We start from the raw sequence: 20,993 nt of genomic DNA, 5'->3' as shown, positions 1-20,993 counted from the left end.
CAAATGTGGGATCCTTGAATTTTGTGTTCGTAAAAAAGGCGAAGAAATATTTACATACATGGCAGTGTTAACAAAATCTATAAGTATATGGGACTTCCAAACTGTTCCCCTTTTTTTGAAGGTAGTGAAGTCAGCAACTGTAGTTTCAGTTTGTTCGTTTTTAACGGGCTCGGACATTTGCCAAACTGAATAAAATCATTACAGCTGATTTCTTAAACCTGCAAAGTAAAACTTTGGTTGGCTTGCTTGCTTTGTTTGTATAGTTGTTTATACAAGCTTTGAAAATAAGATTGACATCTTTAAACAATATATATATATATATAGGCATAGTTTAACTTGTATATTCTATATTTTGTACAATATATAAACAAAGCAAGCAAGCTAACCAAAGTTTTGCTCCACATGCATTAGGAAATAAGCTGTAATGATTTTATCCATATGTATGTGTCACAAGGTGGAAAATTTGATATGTTTTGTGAAAATCGCAGCGTTGGGTCTATAATAAAAAAAGAAGATGTGGTATGATTGCCAATGAGACAGCTGTCCACAGAGACCAAAATGACACAGAAATTAACATTTATAGATCACCGTACGGCCTTCAACAATGAGCAAAGCCCATACCGCATAGTCAGCTATAAAAGTCCCCGATATGGCAATGTAAAACAATTCAAACGAGAAAACTAACGGCCTTAATTATATGAAAAAAAATGAACGAAAAACAAATATGTAACACATAAACAAACGACAACCACTGAAATACAGGCTCCTATACAAAATAATTTTTTTTGGATGGGATAGATTTCTTGTCCTTTTATATATTTAATTGGGCCGTTTTTTGTTTTGTTTTTTTTTTGGATTGTTTTACACAAGTAATTTTTGGGTCATTAATAACTTACTTTTCAGAATTGGACCTATGACTGCTTACTTTACTAAATTATGTCTTTGTTGGAAAGATGTCTCATTTGGCACTCATACCTCATCTTCTTATTTCTATATACAAAGCACGTTTTAGAAAAATAATAATAGGTAATATGGCACCCACTATGATCCAGAGACTTTTAATATTAGAGATATTTTACATATGTCAACAGGACAGCAGCCTCTGAGGTATATTTTGTGATAAAATTAGCAACAAACGGATATTATCGATGGATGAAACTATCAAAAATTTATTGAGCTATATACCGTACCCGCTCAGTGGCGGATCCAGGGAGCGGGGGTTCCGGGGATGGACCCCCTTTTTTTGGACGATCAGTGCATTTGGATGGGGACATGTAGTTGGAACCCCCTCCCCTTTTGTCCAGGGTTAGGACCCCCCTTTATAAAATGGCTGGACCCGCCCCTGCCGCTTTCATAACACTTCTTTTTAGCATACTGAATATTATGATGTTCTTACTATTAGTTCAGGTCCTGATAAAAAAAATACACATTCAGTACAGAACGAAGTGTTTCAATGAAAGTTTCATGTTTTTCTAGGCAGAAATGATTTTGCAATGACATTATGCAGGTATAACAGAGCTCAAATGATTTTCTTACTGGGCAGTGGTCACTTCATTGGATATTTCACTGTGTCATGTCGTGAAATTAATGCAGGTTCAATTCATAACAAGGCACAAAACCGGTTCAACTACTTTTGCAAGGCGAAAAAGAAAGTCGAATCGTGAAGCCAATAAACAATATTTTTTTAATCTGAGCATGCAAATTGAAGATTACGTTATATATTTTACATTAAATATATTTGCAGAATAAAAACTTTGATAATGAGAGTCCCAGACAATATATTAATTGACTGTTTTCCCACTAATTCCACGTGTTTTAAGTAGTAGTTTACTCGTAGTAGCCCACAATGCATTGTAGTTCATTGAGTCGATTGGTCAGTTTTTCAAGGCCATATTGGCCTTGTGTTTTGGAAATTACTATGCAAATATATTCTGACGTCAGAAAATCTAGAGTTCTCGACCTGTTTAAGTGTCTCCAGTTTAATGTAGTATGTTGACCTCTTGAGGTCATTTATATATTGTTATTATTGTTTTTTATTGAGACTGGATCGACATATATGCGTTATGTAATGTATCCTTTAGTTTTAGGAATGACTGCAATACTAGTATTAATTATATTTATGAAGAAATAACATTATACATGTTGTGCACACTGTATAATCCGTGCAATATCTCATTTAAAAGTGTGCACTATATTCGTTAGATTATTTAAAGCAATACTTGTGGAGTTCATGTTGCTAAGTCTTCAGTTTTCTGTGTTTTGTCTGATGTTCTATCATTGGTCTGTTTGTCTTTACTTTTTGTATTTGATTTCATGTGCATATAATTTGTTTCAAGAAAAACACAATGCAAGAGACATTTCAAACTATTATTAGCTATTATTACATTGGTTGCAATAAATTACCGTGATTTCCCAGTGAAATAAAAACCGATAGTTTCACATGTGAATTAAACTCTGTCATTTTACTCCTCAGATGTCATACAACAATAGGCGTTGCAAAGACGTTGTTGAATAACGTAGAATCAAAGCAGATTGTTAATGAATAGAAAAAGATATAGTTCCTTAAAATTTCTACTTTAATTTTTAAGAAAAATAAATCAAAGAATTCAAATATCGAAAAATATTTAACTCGTGACGAAAACATCACTGATAATTATCAGATGCGCTGCGCATTGGAATTCTTGTATATTTACTTCTTATTAATGGGCATTAATTACTTAGTGAAACGATGAATCAATTGACATTACAGATTATTCAGAAAATAATGTTACCTTTTACTTTTCGTGGTCGTCCCTGTATTTTACGATTTTTCGGGACAAACTGGGTTCGTACTGAGGCATTTGTCAATTGTTCACGTCATGTTGTCAGTGACATCGTCGTGGGCAGAAACAAGTTAGTTGTATTTTAAAATTATTGGCTGAATAGTTTTATTTAAAATGTTATGGCTGAATAGTTATCTTTATACACCTCTACTCAACTCATCTATGCAATCCAATCACACCGAACAGCAAGCTATAAAGGGCCCCATATGTCTGAAATAATTAGTTTGAAGCATTCCTTATGGAGGTTAATCCAGAAGTGCGGTTCAGGGATTGAATTATGCAAATCATAAACAGGACATATTGCCTGACACCTTAGATATTAAAGACCAAACTTAAGTTGTTTTTGAGGTATGAAAACATACATTTTGAAAGCAAACCTCTTGAATTATGAGTGGTCAAATAAAAAATTATATATATTATTTATAACATATAAAGATTATTTGTAATAACATTTGGATTAAGGGTGAAATATTTGGATTTACCAAATTAAAATACAGAAAAAAATATGAAATATCATTCTCATTTAAAGTAAAGGGAAGACATTCAAGTCTATTATAACATCAACAGTTATTGAATAATAAAACAAGGAAGAAAGGAAGGTTAATAAGGAGAAACGAGAAAAAAAATATGAATATGTAAATAATGACATCCATGATATAACCTCATTCGTTACCCCCGTCTCTCTTTGGAACAAACGAATCATGGATAAGCTCCCGTGAACATGCAGTTGTCTAGTACATATCTATAAAATAGGTTTTTGCTTTTTAGTCCCAAGCAAAAATAAAACGTTTCTAGAGGTCGTTACTATTTTGACTGATTAAGAGGCATAGGCGCACTGACGACAAACAAATATTACAACGTAACTCACTACACCAAAGTATTTCCTCTTACCTTTACCCGGTGTAGTTCAGATGTGTACCACTCACACCACATCTTCCTATATCTACTAACGACTACAGTATTTATTTGTCATTTTTGTAACAAAATGTTAATTTTAAACCATAAAATACAAGCCTCACCTGGTTTGGGTGCATTTACATACTCAAGAGTTGGAATAACTTTTTTTTTATCGTTACTGACCATTCATAAACAGTTACTATGTTAAACCATACACACACATACACTCCTTGAAGAATTTAGGGATTTCCTCAGATTTTTATTGTTACCTTGATATTTTCTTTCCTTGATCGGTTTACGAGATTTAAACATCGGGTTATTATAATTACCTCAATTTCAGCTATATAGAAAATGGAACTATATTTTGTACATTATCTTTTTGAAGAAAACATTTCTATAGAAAAGTCCTTTTCTTAGCAACTACGATCTACATTACTGCCAAATCTTAATTTGAAGATGTACTGGGTTCCTATTAAAACTCAAATTTAAATATGTACTTTTGCTATTGTATTTATCTGTTGTTAAATAAATAAAAAGGTTATTATCTTTAATGAAACACCGTGTGTTTGCATGTAGTTTTTCTCCTTTTATTTGTTAATTGTTTTTATACACATGGTTGTTTGTTTTGTCTTGTATACATTTACCAAAAAAGTTGATTCACTACGGCAAAGACGAGTCTTAAACAGGCGAAACGTGCGTCTGGTGCATCAAATTATACTTTTTAAAAGTTTTTGATACATTCGTGTGACGCTTAGTTTGTAATTGTATTATGTTGTTTTTGTGAATTGTCGTAAATTATTTGTAAGTGTTCGTTGTTATTTAGTGGTTAACCATGTCAAAATATACTATTACATTATTGATTTATGTATTTCTCTGTCCTACGTGTTCTTCCATTCATTTGTATTGCATTCATTTCATACAATGTTGTAATTATAGCGGTATTTATTATATTGTCATTCAGTGCGAGGTTTGGCTAGCCTTAAAACCAGGTTCAATCCACGATTTATTCTTAAAATTTCTTGCATTAACTCAGGAATATGGTGCTTGTTATCAATACGTTAGTTTCTATGTATGTTTAAATGGCGTTTGTTTTTGTTTCATCTATACGCATATCTTCTTATATCTGATGTGTTTCCCTCTGTTTTAGTTTGTAACCCGGATTTGTTTTCTCTCAATCGATTCATGACTTTTGAACAGCGATATACTAATGTTATCTTTATTATATGTACTTTATCGATGACACTGCTGATGGACATTTCGTCCTCTAGGCTATCACAGTTATCATGTACTTTAGTGTTTCTGTCAAAATCATCGAGACGTACTTTTTATATAATTTTGTTGTGTATATAAAATATGGAATTTTTCATGTTTTTGGAAACACTAACATTTTCTACACTTTTTCCCAGATTGTTTTACACTTAGCTTGTAACGCCCAACGTTTAAAAAATGTTCGATATTTTCGTGGTATTTTTAGCCTTTCAAATGCATAAATGCTAGAGCAACTTTTAGTTTCTATGCAGAACAAACGCTCATTTGATTTAAATATTTAAAAGCCCTGCATCTTTAATAAGTTTTTATTTTGAAAAATATTATAACACCTTCTTCAATATTAAGACTTCTTTTATGTACAGATTCTTTCATCTCCCAATGAAAATAATGTATACATGCACATTTTATAATATAGCCACATAAACTATGTTGCCTTTGATTGTTATTTCATTTTGGTAGGGTTGTTGTCTGTTTGATACGTTTCCTGTTTCCATTCTCAATTTTAAATAGAGTTACCAGGTAATCAAAGTATAATAGCACTAGCTGCTCATTATATAAATTTATGAATATAGTCACTTTAGGTATAAAGTGTTGTCCGGTATGATACTGTTCTTCGAATATTTTCATGTTGATCGGGTATTTTCACGAATATATGATGTTCATATTTTTTGGTAAGACATGGTACACAGACCTGATCAATATTGATAAAAATATACAATACAAACTCGTATATGCGCTAGATAGCTATGATCAGTCATCCAAACATTGAATTCTTTTGTTAAAATTTAATAAAGCCTTACAAAAAAATTGACTTAAACTTTTTCTATGCACTAACAAATTAAAATACTAGTAAAAAAGGAAATGCATGCATATAATATGTATATCCCTCGATTCAGACGTTGAAATTACAAATCCTATTGTATAAATAAGATAAATTTTAAAATGAATTAATTTTTTATAAGACCGGGGTTCAGTCAAAAGCAGTCCAGCTTTTTCGAGTATTGTCAATGTTATAAAGAGTGATAAAACAAAAGTTGTATGTGTTACAATGTTGTCTTTAAAAGTATATTACGGTTTGAAATTACTAAACAAGTTCAAATATAGTTTTTTTAAAGACATTAAACACGTTTGTGTATGCTGTAGTATCATATTTTATAAACATGCATCTGTGATTTGTATTTATTGTTGTGTTTACATCTAGCTAATGTAGTGTAACGAAATGGGGGTCCTTTGAAATGGAACTTGTTTTCCCTAAAATTGTGTGATAATGTTGTTAAAACCTTACCGTTAATTGACTGTTCCTATTATATATTTCTTGTGTAACTATGTTTGTTACTTTTTCTTTTTGTCTACGTTTTTACAATCGGAACACCTGTGAATTGTTTACTTTAAATGACGTACATCACAATGACGTCATAACCTATTTTTGTTATGACGTCGGCTCTGGATTTGGTAATTTAGGTGAATGGTAAGCCAAAATGGTAAAAGATAAACCAAATCGGTTGATTGGTTTACCTAAGTATAAATACGGCGGAGAAAACGGATAAGACTTCAGTACTACGACTTTACCCTAGGCAAGTAACACACGCTAATTCCAAGCGATTTAAATATACATGTACCGAAACCATTTACTACACTAAGTAGTAACCAGACTATTTCCGTAAAATGTGGGCTTGTTAGTTCCTTAACAAGTTGCATTTAGAGAATAAATTCTCGTGAGAAACCTTATCTTTTGACATTGAATTTGATTTACCATTTGCCGATTACGAGGTATATATATATATATATGTCCGCTAACATTTTCTTTAATTCACGATATTCTAAGGTTAATAAAGTATTTATTTGTTAGACTAGAATACTGCTGAGAGATATACTATTTGTGTGAATTGTTGATACTAATGCATCTTAAAGGAAATACAATAAAATTGAGAAAGGAAATGGGGAATGTGTCAAAGCGACAACAACCCGACCATAGAACAGACAACAGCCGAAGGCTACCAATGGGTCTTCAATGTAGAAGAAATTCCCGCACCCGTAGGAATTTTAACGAGTCTGTCATTCATACAAAACCTAAACGGAACCAAACTAAGATCTACCGGAATACCACAAAGTACCACAAAAACCTATACAGAACCATTCTTAGATCTACCAGAATACCACAAAGAACCACGATATCAGAGTACCACGCTACCAAAAAGTAGGGTCGCCAGTAATAACTTTAGTTCATATATATACTTATACATTGTTATAAAACACATTATTATAGCAACACACTAAGGATTACACATTTATAGTTTAATACCAAAGCCTGACCGCTCGGTTTTCGTTAAAGTATATCGATTCAAACAGATATACTTCTTGATGTAAATAATTCCTTTTTTATATTTCAAAGGCATCATTTGCAGGCATATGTTTTATATATTCCATTGTTTATAATATATTCCATTCAATTCAAATGTCATTCAAGATTAAGTACGTCTTCTTTTTATACATTTACTCCTTCGAATTTACAACCACTTGACATCACTGCCATTTTCATGATCCAAGTCTTTCTTGCTTTTGCTGTTATATATGAGTTTTTTATTGTAGTAAAATGCATACTATTCATATCAGGTGGTACTAAATTTAAAGTAGGAAAAGCTACTTTGATTGCCTTCATTTAAATGGTGAACTGATTGTATTTGCGTGAACTAATGCTTTTGACAATATTCGACTGTATTTGCGGGGACAAACGCTTTTTTACCAATATTCGACAAGCATCGGGGAAATTCATTTTTTATTAAAAGGATGAAAAATTAGTATAGAATATCCTTGGTTCATTATGTATCATTGTTGTTTTACTAAGACTTTTTTGTAACCTATTCTGAAATCGGACTCCGACTTCTTTTAAATCTAGTTTTAACTGTGCAAATTGCTATGTGTAACTTAATTCCATATTTGCTAGATGTATAGAGGGAAGGTTGAGATCTCACAAAACGTGTTTAAACCTGTCGCATTTGTGTCCCAAGTAAGGACACTCTGGCCTTAGAAGGTCTTTTAAGTTTTTTAATTTCATTTTATGTATATGTTATGGAGTTTAGTGTGACGTCCATTTTCATTGAACTAGTACACAATTTTATTTAGGGGACAGCTGAGGACCGCCTCCGGGTAAGGGATTTTCACGCTTCGTTTTAGACCTTTTTTGGGGCTTCGACTGTTGTCTGCTCTTTGGTTGGGTTGTTTCTCTCGTTGACATATTCTCTATTTCCATTCTCAATTTTAACGAAAAAGCATGCTGATTTTCATAATCTTAACGGAAACTATAATATATGGAATAAAACTTTGAAATAAATATATTTAAGTCTTTTAATATGAACGTCAAAATCAATGAACACAGAACGCAAACATACGTAGAAACTCCTTAAAATTTGGTAACAAACATACAAGCACTCATAAATTTTCATTAACAAAACAATACTAAACTACAACAGCTTCTCCACTAAGCCAAGGCTTTGGATAATTATGATTTGAATGATGCAACATATTTATATTATATTGTTCACATTATGAAGTAAATATCCCCTTCATGTTTTGTCAATTGACAATACATCAGAACATTGCAGTTATTTCACTTTTCAAGCTTTGATTCACACACACATTTTATAGACGTTTATCAAGAAACAATTGGCATATGAACTGACATCGGTATCATTTATATTATAGTATCATTTTAACAATGCAAGTAAATACATTTATAGGATTCACGAATCAACTGAAATTAAAACTCACTACATCAAAATACAACATAACATAAGAAAAACACAACTAAAATTCATGTTAAGAGTTTGTTATCTGATGATCCCTTACCGTTTAAATATAACTAGAACACACCCGCGAAATCGCGGGCATTCAGAGCGTAGTTTAAAGTATGTAAAGTGTTGTTGGAAGAATTTTGTAAAGTATTGAATGACTGGAGAATTTCAGCAAAAGTATCATAAGTCATAGGTTATTGGGGACAGGAAAATGTTTTTTTTTATCCCTCCTTTATTTCCAAAATTCCCAATTTTTGGTTTTCTATCAATTTCAATATGAACATAATACATTTAGTATGTTATGAACATTTAAGTAAGGAGCCTGTCATTCAGTGGTTGTCGTTTGTTTATGTGTTACATATTTGTTTTTCGTTCATTTTTTGTTCATGATAAGGCCGCTAGTTTTCTGGTTTGAATTGTTTTACATTGTCAGTTCGGGGCCTTTTAAAGCTGAGTATGCGGTATGGGATTTGTTAGTTGTTAAAGGTCGTACGGTGACCTATAGTTGTTAATTTCTGTGTCATTTTGGTCTCCTGTGGAGAGTTGTCTCAACATGGCAATCATACCACATCTTCTTTTTTGTTTTTGTAATCAATGAATTTTATAAAAGATTTAATGACTGGAGAATTTCAGAAAAGGTATCAAAAGTTCACATGAATAATTTTAGCGCTTATCTGTATGTTATGGACATTCATTACTATATACATATAGTGTATTTACTTTCAATTCTAAGTTTACTAATCGATCCATGGTGGTCATTGAGATAATATACAGACCCTCTCTATTTAATAAACTCTGTGACCGCCGTGGATAGTAAACCTGAAAATGATAGCAGAAAGAATTCTGAAAATACACTTTATTCTTAGTTTATGTATGTTCAAAGTATACAGAAAAACGCAAACCGGAAGTCTAATCAGACTTAAAATTTCGTCCAATGACGGGACAATATCCGTATGCCTTTTTTCTCGTTTTTCTCCTAAAATAACTCAATCTTTATAATCATATGAATGGATGTCAATGCGACTATGCACTGTACCTATAGGACACAGAGGCGTGTTGATTAATTTATTGTGGAAAGAAGAGAAGCGACACACAAAATGAGGTCTTCTCGTTTAATAGTATATCTGTGTCATTTTGGTCTCTTGTGGAGAGTTGTCTCAACATGGCAATCATACCACATCTTCTTTTTTGCTTTTGTAATCAATGAATTTTGTAAAATATTTAATGACTGGAGAATTTCAGAAAAGGTATCAAAAGTTCACATGAATAATTTTAGCGCTTATCTGTATATTATGAACATTCATTACTATATAAATATAGTGTATTTACTTTCAATTCTAATACAATTGAGAATGGAAATGGGGAATGTGTCAAAGAGACAACAACCCGACCAAATAAAAAACAACAGCAGAGGGTCACCAACAGGTCTTCAATGTAGCGAGAAATTCCCGCACCCGGAGGCGTCCTTCAGCTGGCCCCTAAACAAATATATACTAGTCCAGTGATAATGAACGCCATACTAATTTCCAAATTGTACACAAGAAACTAAAATTAAAATAATACAAGACTAACAAAGGCCAGAGGCTCCTGACTTGGGACAGGCGCAAAAATGCGGCGGGGTTAAACATGTTTGTGAGATCTCAACCCTCCCCCTATACCTCTAACCAATGTAGAAAAGTAAACGCATAACAATACGCACATTAAAATTCAGTTCAAGAGAAGTCCGAGTCTGATGTCAGAAGATGTAACCAAAGAAAATAAACAAAATGACAATAATACATAAATAACAACAGACTACTAGCAGTTAACTGACATGCCAGCTCCAGACTTCAATTAAACTGACTTAAAGATTATGATTTCATCATATGAATATCAGGCACAATCCTTCCCGTTAGGGGTGTAGTATCATACCATCATAACATATATGAGAAGAACATAACCCGTGTCATGCCAACAACTGTTTTTAGAATAAATGTGTTTAGTTCCGATGCAAAGACCTTATCAGTGACTCAATATTAACGCCAAAATATGCAATCTTTAATGACTTGACAACAGTATCGTAATTATATCCCTTCTTAATAAGTCTATTCAAAGGTTTTGTAAGTTTCTAAGGTGAATACTGACACCTCTGTGCTTTATAAAGAATATTTCCATAAAAAATTGGATGTGAAATACCTGAACGTATAAGAAGTCTGCGTGTTGAGCTATATTTACGAATGATGTCTTTATACCGATGATAAAATTTAGTAAATGTTTTGACTAGTTTGTGATATCGAAAACCCTGGTGTAATAATTTTTCAGTAATACATAAATTTCTCTCGTTAAAATCTAAAACATTGTTACATACACGAGCGAATCGTAAAAGTTGAGATATATAAACACCGTAAGATGGTGACAGTTTACTAATCGATCCATGGTGGTCATTGATCAAGTATACAGACCCTATCTATTTAATAAACTCTATAACCGCCGTGGATAGTAAACTTGAAAATGATAGCAGATAGAATTCTGAAAATACACTTTTTTCTTAGTTTATGTATGTTCAAAATATACAGAAAAACGCAAACCGGAAGTCTAACCAGACTTAAAATTTCGTCCAATGACGGAGCATCTCATTTTTTTTGTAATCAATGAATTTTGTAAAAGATTTAATGACTGGAGAATTTCAGAAAAGGTATCAAAAGTTCACATGAATAATTTTAGCGCTTATCTGTATATTATGAACATTCATTCCTATATAAATATAGTGTATTTACTTTCAATTCTAAGTTTACTAATCGATCCATGGTGGTCATTGATATAGTATACAGACCCTATCTATTTAATAAACTCTGTGACCGCCGTGGATAGTAAACTTGAAAATGATAGCAGATAGAATTCTGAAAATACACTTTATTCTTAATTTATGTATGTTCAAAGTATACAGAAAAACGCAAACCGGAAGTCTAATCAGACTTAAAATTTCGTCCAATGACGGAGCATCTCATTTTTTTTGTAATCAATGAATTTTGTAAAATATTTAATGACTGGAGAATTTCAGAAAAGGTATCAAAAGTTCACATGAATAATTGTAGCGCTTATCTGTATATTATGAACATTCATTACTATATAAATATAGTGTATTTTCTTTCAATTCTAAGTTTACTAATCGATCCATGGTGGTCATTGATATAGTATACAGACCCTATCTATTTAATAAACTCTGTGACCGCCGTGGATAGTAAACTTGAAAATGATAGCAGATAGAATTCTGAAAATACACTTTATTCTTAGTTTATGTATGTTCAAAGTATACAGAAAAACACAAACCGGAAGTCTTATCAGACTTAAAATTTCGTCCAATGAAGGGACAATATCTGGATGCCTTTTCTCCCAAAAATAACTCAATCTGAATAATCATATGAATGGATGACAAATGCGGCTATGCACTGTACCTATAGGACACAGAGGCGTGTTGATTAATTTATTGTGGAAAGAAGAGAAGCGACACACAAAATGAGGTCTTCTCGTTTAATAGTATAGATAAAAGAAAAAGTAAAAAATACACGCGGTTGCCAAAAATATTGAGGATTAAAAAACGAATTGCAAACAGATATCAATGATAATTCTCCAAAGTATCAATTATCGTGATATAGAACGGACAATAGATTCTTTTTGCGTGTTGTTATAAGTGTCATATACACTGAAACATCTCTGTTTTTTTTCCAAATCTTTTAAGACATCATGACTTGTAAAAGCGGACAATTCCGGGTCATACAAGTTACCCGGACGTAACTGATCAGATTCTATGTCCTTCGCATATGTCACAAAAACATCAGCTGTAACATAAATATTAGATAAGTTTTGTTGCATAAAACTTACTGTTAAACATATAAAAAAATCTTGCTAATCAAAATACCAAGGTGTCATGCAGGAAATTAATCGTTTTGGACACAAAAAAATAAGAACTGACCTCACATCAATGTTGTGTTGCACAGTGGAGGCGCTAAAACACAATATAATGTCTGCGAAAACGGCTGTAATTGGGTATGGCAAGAGGTTACCTACGAACTAGCTAAACGGTATTTTAAGGATTCTTTATCATGTACGTGCACATGGCTTAACTCTATATATCTAAACAATTTACTAAAACGACGGTCCATTTAAAGTGCAACAGAATGATTGAAGGACCGATGAATGTTAACTGTATTATTGATGACGTGGGCTGGCATCTTGGTGTAGCAGTATAGGTTCGAGTGTTTGAAATATATTGGTTTCGAATCCACCCAGGATTTAGCGCAAAAACTGGTTGGCTCAGAATAAATTGGCGTGGTGGGTGTGGGTGGCATGTCTTCCTGCGAGCTGTATAACAATATGACAGCTGTCATTAATAATTCGTTCCTATATATGTTGGCGTTTGTTTTTGCAGCAGTTCTTTTTTTCATTTGTGTCGTTGTTTCGTTGTTTTCCTCTTATACTTGATGTGTTGTTATTTTACTCAGATTTGTTTCAGTTAAAATGATTTATAACTATCGAACAGCGGTATACTACTATTGCCTGTAGGTATAATTTTTTTTATGTGAAAGACTTACCACCAAGTTTCTGAGCAGCTTGTACAGCCACGAGCTTCTTATTGCCCAAGTCCTGTGGATTCTCTAAGATCACATTTCGCGTATTGAAGTCGACAAATACAAAGATGTATCTTGCAGGTGGAATAGTTAGGATATCTTCATGTCTCCTGATCAGATGAAGGATAACTTCTAGGTTGCTTGTTGCTAGAGCCGATTCTACCAATTGTCTGTGCAACTTCATAGATTCAGAGTAAAAGCTCAATACACATACTTTGTTATCTAAGACCGGCACTCTGTGAATCATATCCAGTATACTAGAAGGCCTCTAAAAAGGTAACGAGAACTCCATTCAAACAGGTTATATGTTAATATTATTAATTAAAAGAGGGCCGCAAAATACCAGAGGGACAGTCAAACTCATAGATTGAAAATAAACTGAAAACGCCATGGCTAAAAATAAAAAGACAAACAGACAAATAATAGTACAAAAGACACAACATTGAAAACTAAAGGCTAAACAACACGAACCCCACCAAAAACTGGGGTTGATTCCAGGTGCTTCGGAAGGGTAAGCAGATTCTGCTCAAAGTAAGTACACATGCTTGATAAGACACAATTCCGTTATGAGTTTTCTGATTTTCATTTTGTAAATGAAAAGAATTCGGAAATGTACACCTTCTTTCATAGAGTATTGGTTCCGTTCACCCAAAAACACATTCGTACCATACACCTGGATAACTTGTGTCCGTTGCATCCTTTTTTTATTCAAATAATGTTTAGATGTTTTTTGGCGTATGTTTCACAATATTTCAATTTTCAGGAATAAAATTTGAAATAAACGCTTTTTTTTTGTGATTACATTGTATATGATTAATTATCAATAATGTTTTATTTAGAATTACTGTTTATTTGTATTCTCAAAGCTTGTTTAGTATTAGTGTATTGTGTTTGTAGTCCAGTCAAACTAAGATTTAATCTCAACTAATTGCAACAGAAAATGTTTTAGTTCTAATCTATAGCATTATGCCCTTTATATACACAGAAAAAAGTCCCATAAAATCTAACTTGAGGAAAACTCAAAATCAGCATTTTTAATTTCCTATGGCAATAAAACATTGGAAGTGGAGATAACTATTGCAAAAATGAGTCTTTTTTTGGTCAGTGATTGATTGTTTATCTTGAAATGTATGTAAAGTATGATACTTTGATGGGTTTATAAGTTTGTATTTGACTAAATTATATAATCTTCTGCTCACGAAATGTACAAAACCGAAGTGTTAGGGGTAGTTTTGATTTTTTCTTGCATTTTTTATTAAAGAAATTGCAAATTTGAAGCGTTGTGCCCATTTTGAAAAAATAATGTGAATATTTGGTATTGTTTATATCTGTATATTAAATTTTTTCAGCAACTTATGTATGTAAAGAAACTTTAAACCACAAAAAGAAGAATACATGCTTAATTATTTTTTATAAAATTTGAGATTCTTTACCTTGACATGTTGTAAAATTCAATAAATGGTCAACTAATGAATTACGAAATCTAGATTATAGCTTGATAAGCTATATGAAAACACCTTTACAGTTGTTGTTTATACTCTAAAGACCGCTAAAAAATCAAGAAGCGATATATTCTGATGAATAGAAGCGGTAAAGTTATAATTTTGTTTAAATTATTGATATTTCTGCCTTTTTTGCAAGAGTTATCTCCCTTTTCAATGCAATTCTTCATAGGAATTTTAAATGGTGATTTTTTAGTCTTCCTCAAGTTAGATTTTATGGGTTTTTTTTTTCTGTGTATATATTTTGGGGTATAATGCAAAAGATTAAAACTTAAAAATCTTCTGTGGCAATTACTTTCGGATAAGGGTCAAATTTATGCTAGATTGACTTGACTATTGTTATTAAGCAAAAATACTAAAGTTTGTAATTACAGATTGTTACTAATTTGATAGTCGTTAAAAAAATTAAACCGTTAACAAAAACTTTGAAAACAAGTACGAACGTGTGAAGTCGGGTGTTACAGGAGGCGAAAGAGAATGTGAGTGAACAAGATTTTTGGTGAACGGACCCGGATTCATTGCATATAACGTTATAAAGAGACATAACCCAAGAATGGTAAAAATGGTTGATCTGAAAAGTAGCTGGATAATTCGTTTCAACTGGTATTTCAATCAACCAATTCGTCTTAATTTGCAATCTGCTTTATCAATTCTTTCCAACGGTTATGAGAATAATGTTAGTTAAACCATTTGAACTATTAAAACAAACTTTATTTCTCTTATTTTTTTACTGTATAAAAATGTATGTGTACAAGGACAACATTCGTAAATACAAATCAACATGCAGACATCTTACAAGTTAATGTATCATGTTTGTTCTTTTCATTTTTAGCCATGGGGTTGTCAGTTTTTTTTTTCGATTTATGAGTTTGACTGTCACTCTGGTATCTTTTGTCCCTCTTTTAAGGTATTTCACATTCAACTGTTTTGGTAATATTCTTTACACTGCATAGCAATTTCGACAACAGACTAAAGAAGGGATATAGTTACGATACAGCTGTCTGGCTATTAAAGATGGCTTATTTGGCTTTATATTGATTCACTTATAGGGTCTTTGCATCGGATATAAACACATTTATTATAAAAACCAAATGTTAGCATAATTTTCTTCTCATATATTTTATGATGATATGATTATTGTGATTGATATTCATATGATGAAGACATACTCTTTTAATCAGTTGAATAGAGGTCTGGAGCTGGCATGTTATATTTAGTAACTGTTAGTTATCCTTTGTTAATTTATGTATCATTCTCATTTACTTTAGTTTCCTTTGTTACCTATTCGCACTCGGACTTCTTTCAGACAGACAGACAGACAGACAGACAGACAGACAGACAGACAGACAGACAGACAGACAGACAGACAGACAGACAGATAGATAGATAGATAGATATTCTCTAAAAACTAAATACAAGTTTACTGAGAAACATACAATTAAATTACAGATACAATAGTTGAGGTAAACAAATACAGTATTACTAAGATATTTCAAAAGTACAAAATTATGATGGCATACATGTTTAGTAATATGTATAATTAACGGTTGTACTTACTAGAAAGGAAATAAATATCAGTAAGATGCTTATGCGATTACATTTACATGGAGGGACACATTTTTTTTATTAATACACTTAATAAATAAACACAATTTTCTTAAGACAGATTGTTGTTCACTATTAAATAGTGAGCCAAAATGAAATTATATTTGGGCTATTTGAAAATTTAGTTTGTAGAAATAATTTTAAACTGAGTTTAACTGTGCGTATTACTATTTGTGTCCGTTTTTTTCTACATTGGCTAGACATATACGGGTAGGTATGAGATCTAAAAAAAATATGACATTTTTGCGCCTGTTCCAAGTCAAGAGTCGATGTCCTTTATAAGTCTTATGTGATTTTTAAATTTAGGTTTTTTTATATATATATTGCGGAGTTGAGTATGACGTTCATTAACAATGAATTAGTACACATTTTTTTGTTTAGGGGCTTTGGTTTATACATGAAATGATAGCATCTATCTAAGCAAATATTTCCTGACACTATTATTCCAGTCAATCTAGTATAATTTTGACCCTAACATGTAAGTAATTGCAACATCATATTTTAAAGTTTTAATCTTCAGCATTATACCCCAAATATACAAAGAAAAAAGTCTAACACAATATAACTTGAGGAAGACTAAAAAAATCACGATTTTAAAATTCCTATGGAGATTTGCAATGAAATCAGAGATAATTCTGCAAAAAAGGGAGAAATATCAATAAAAATTAAGATTATAACTTTACTGCTTCAATTCAGCAGATCTTGTTCTTGATATTTTGATATAATGAATCTCAAATTAAATCAATCAAGCACATATTTTTTCTTTTTGTGGTGTAAAGTTTCTTTAATCAAGGTAGATGCTGAACAAATATAAATAACAGATATAAACAATACCAAATGTTCACATTATTTTTCAAAATGGTCAAAAAGCCACAAATTTGCAATCTCTGTAATGAAAAATGCGCCAAAAAAAATAAAAGTACACATACCACTTCGGTTTTGTACATGTCATGAGCAGAAGATGATATATTATAGTCATATACGAACGTATAACCTAATCAAAGTATCATTCTTTCCATGAAAATTAAACCAAAAAAAGACAAAAAAAAGACAAATTGATGCGCAGGTATCATCCCTTTCCAATGTAAATTTCCACAGGAAATTGAATATGATGATTTTGATTTTTCCTTGAGTTAGAATTTATGGGACTTTTTCTGTGTATATTTTGAGCTTTATGCTATAGATTAAAACTAAAACATTTTCTGTTGCAATTAGTTTGAGTCAGTTTAATCCTAAGTTTGACTTGACTATATTGTATTTTAATACTAAGCACACACATAAAACGTTTAATCCTGCTGCAAATGTTTGCACCTGTCCTAAGTCAGGAATCTGATGTACAGTAGTTGTCGTTTGTTTATGTAATTTATACGTGTTTCTCGTTTCTCGTTTTTTATATAGACTAGACCGTAGGTTTTCCCGTCTGAATGGTTTTACACTAGTAATTTTGGGGCCCTGTATAGCTTGTTGTTTGGTGTTTTAGCCAAGGCTCCGTGTTGAAAGCCGTACATTGACCTATAATGGTTTACTTTTATATATTGTTACTTGGATGGAGAGTTTTCTTATTGGCACTAACACCACATCTTCCTACATATATTGTATGCATTCATCAAAAGAATACTCCAGGCAGGTATCGTCTGATTGACTTAATACTACGCCGACCATTGTTCAATAAAATACATTAGTGATACACGCATGAATGAAAAAAATATCTGTGAAATTGTGTTTTTGTATGTTGTTTTATACACACGTTCATATATATTTAGCAACTTCATATACTCCTATCACTTCTTAAGACATTTATACACATACTGATATTTTACCAAGAAATGATTTGTATGTAAAAGTCTTTCTTATTGATCATTTGAATCAATACTAAATATTTTTTTTAAAGTTCACTCATGACTCATCATTTGATAAAACATAATAATGTGCACATGAAGCTTTGATACTGTGAACTCAGTCATTAAAAGTTATTTTTAAATAGATGTTAAACAAATACAGTAAAATTTGGTTCTCTCTCGTTTAAAAAATAACCCACATGTAAACTTTTCCATATGATAAAAAAAAATGTCTACAACAGCAAATTGTTTACAATGGATTGAATTTTATCAGTCTTTTTTTACGTAAATGCTTTGATGTCTATAAAGTTTATGAAGCTAGTGAAATTGATATACAGTCAAAATGATAATTTAAACATAGTGCACCGTCGAAAAGAAACTGTATTTCCATGATTTCAAAGTTATTTATCTAGCCGGTAAAATACCAACTAGAGGCTCTAAAGAGCCAGTGTCGCTCACCTTGGTCTATGTGAATATTAAAAGAAGGAAGCAGATGGATTCATGACAAAATTGTGTTTTGGTGATGGTGATGTGTTTGTACGTCTTACTTTAATGAACATTCTTGCTGCTTACAGTTATCTCTATCTATAATGAACTTGGCCCAGTAGTTTCAGTGGAAAATGTTAGTAAAAATTTACAAATTTTATAAAAATTGTTAAAAATTGACTATAAAGGACAATAACTCCTTAGGGGGTCGATTGACCATTTCAGTCATGTTGACTTATTTGTAAATCTTACTTTGCTGTACATTATTGCTGTTTAAAGTTTATCTCTATCTTTAATAATATTCAAGATACATGTAATAACCCAAAACAGTAAAATTTCCTTTAAATTACCAATTTAGGGGCAGCAACCCCACAACGCGTTATCCGATTATCTAAAAATTTCAGGGCAGATAGATTTTGACCTAATAAACAATTTTCCAATTGTCAGATTTGCTCTAAATGCTTTGGTTTTTGAGTTATAAGCCAAAAACTGCATTTTACCCCTATGTTCTATTTTTAGCCATGGTGGCCATCTTGGTTGGATGGCCGGGTCACCGGACACATTTTTTAAAGTAGAATCCCCAATGATGATTGTGGCCTAGTTTGGTTTAATTTGGCTCAGTAGTTTCAGAGAAGAAGATTTTTGTGTAAGATAACTAAGATTTACGAAAAAGGGTTAAAAATTGACTATAAAGGGCAATAACTCCTAAAGGGGTCAACTGACCATTTCGGTCACGTTGACTTATTTGTAAATCTTACTTTGCTTAACATTTTAACATTATTGCTGTTTACAGTTTATCTCTATCTATAATAATATTCAAGATAATAACCAAAAACAGTAAAATTTCCCTAAAATTACCAATTTAGGGGCAGCAATCCCACAACGGGTTGTCCGATTCATCTGAAAATTCCAGGGCAGATAGATTTTGACCTAATAAACAATTTTACCTCGGTAAGATTTTCTCTAAATGCTTTAATTTTTGAGTTATAAGCCAAAAACTGCATTTTACCTCTATGTTCTATTTTTAGCCATGGCGGCCATCTTGGTTGGTTGGCCGGGTCACCAGACACATTTTTTAAACTAAATACCCCAAAGATGATTGCGGCAAAGTTTGGATTAATTTGGCCCAGTAGTTTCAGAGGAGAAGATTTTTGTAAAAGATTGCTAAGATTTACGAAAAATGGTTAAAAATTAACTATAAAGGGCAATAACTGCTAAAGGGTTCAACTGACCATTTCGGTCATGTTGACTTATTTTTAAATCTAACTTTGCTGAACATTATTGCTGTTTACAGTTTATCTCGATCTATAATAATATTCAAGATAATAACCAAAAACAGTAAAATTTCCTTAAAATTACCAATTTAGGGGCAGCAACCCAACAACGGGTTGCTAGATTCATCAGAAAAATTCAGGGCAGATAGATCTTGACCTGATAAACAATTTTACCCATTGTCTGATTTGCTCTAAATGTTTTGTTTTTTAGCTCATCTGGCCCGAAGGGCCAAGTGAGCTTTTCTCATCACTTGGCGTCCGGCGTCCGTCGTCCGTCGTCCGTCGTCGTCCATCGTTAGCTTTTACAAAAATCTTCTGGGCTAATTTTTACCAAACTTGGCCACAATCATCATTGGGGTATCTAGTTTAAAAATTGTGTCCGGTGACCCGGCCAACCAACCAAGATGGCCGCCATGGCTAAAAATAGAACATAGGGATAAAATGCAGTTTTTGGCTTATAACTCAAAAACCAAAGCATTTAGAGCAAATCTTACGGGGTAAAATTGTTAATCAGGTCAAGATCTATCTGCCCTGAAATTTTGAGATGAATCGGAAAACCCGTTGATAGGTTGCTGCCCCTGAATTGGTAATTTTAAGGAAATTTTGCTGTTTTTGGTTATTATCTTGAATATTATTATAGATAGAGATAAACTGTAACAGCAAAAATGTTCAGCAAAGTAAGATCTACAAATAAGTCAACATGACCAAAATGGTCTGTTGACCCCTTTAGGAGTTATTGCCCTTTATAGTCAATTTTTAACCATTTTTCGTAAATCTTAGTTCTCTTTTACAAAAATCTTTTCCTCTGAAACCACTGGACAAAATTAAACCAAACTTGGCCACAATCATCATTTGGGAATCTAGTTTAAAAATTGTGTCCGGTGACCCGGCCAACTAACCAA

General features: G+C 32.1%; 1 protein-coding gene across 2 annotated transcripts in view; it reads right to left on the bottom strand.

Moving 5' to 3' along the window:
- LOC143079076 (uncharacterized) overlaps positions 1-20,993 on the bottom strand; it is an 85,860-nt gene that overhangs the window by 57,127 nt on the left and 7,740 nt on the right. Inside the window, exons 4-5 of one of the 2 annotated variants that reach the window (XM_076254239.1) lie at positions 13,351-13,654; positions 12,276-12,597 (exon numbers count right to left, since the gene is read on the bottom strand). In XM_076254239.1, the coding sequence (XP_076110354.1) occupies positions 12,401-12,597; positions 13,351-13,654 (501 nt within the window). In that variant the 3' untranslated portion in view covers positions 12,276-12,400. Of the gene's footprint in view, positions 1-12,275; positions 12,598-13,350; positions 13,655-20,993 lie in introns of those variants that run through there. The other variant, XM_076254240.1, reaches the window with a different exon arrangement.

This window comes from Mytilus galloprovincialis, chromosome 6, assembly GCF_965363235.1.
Source record: "Mytilus galloprovincialis chromosome 6, xbMytGall1.hap1.1, whole genome shotgun sequence".
Lineage (NCBI taxonomy): Eukaryota > Metazoa > Mollusca > Bivalvia > Mytilida > Mytilidae > Mytilus > Mytilus galloprovincialis.
Note: the sequence above shows the minus strand (reverse complement) of the source record. Positions and strands in the feature narration are given on the sequence as shown.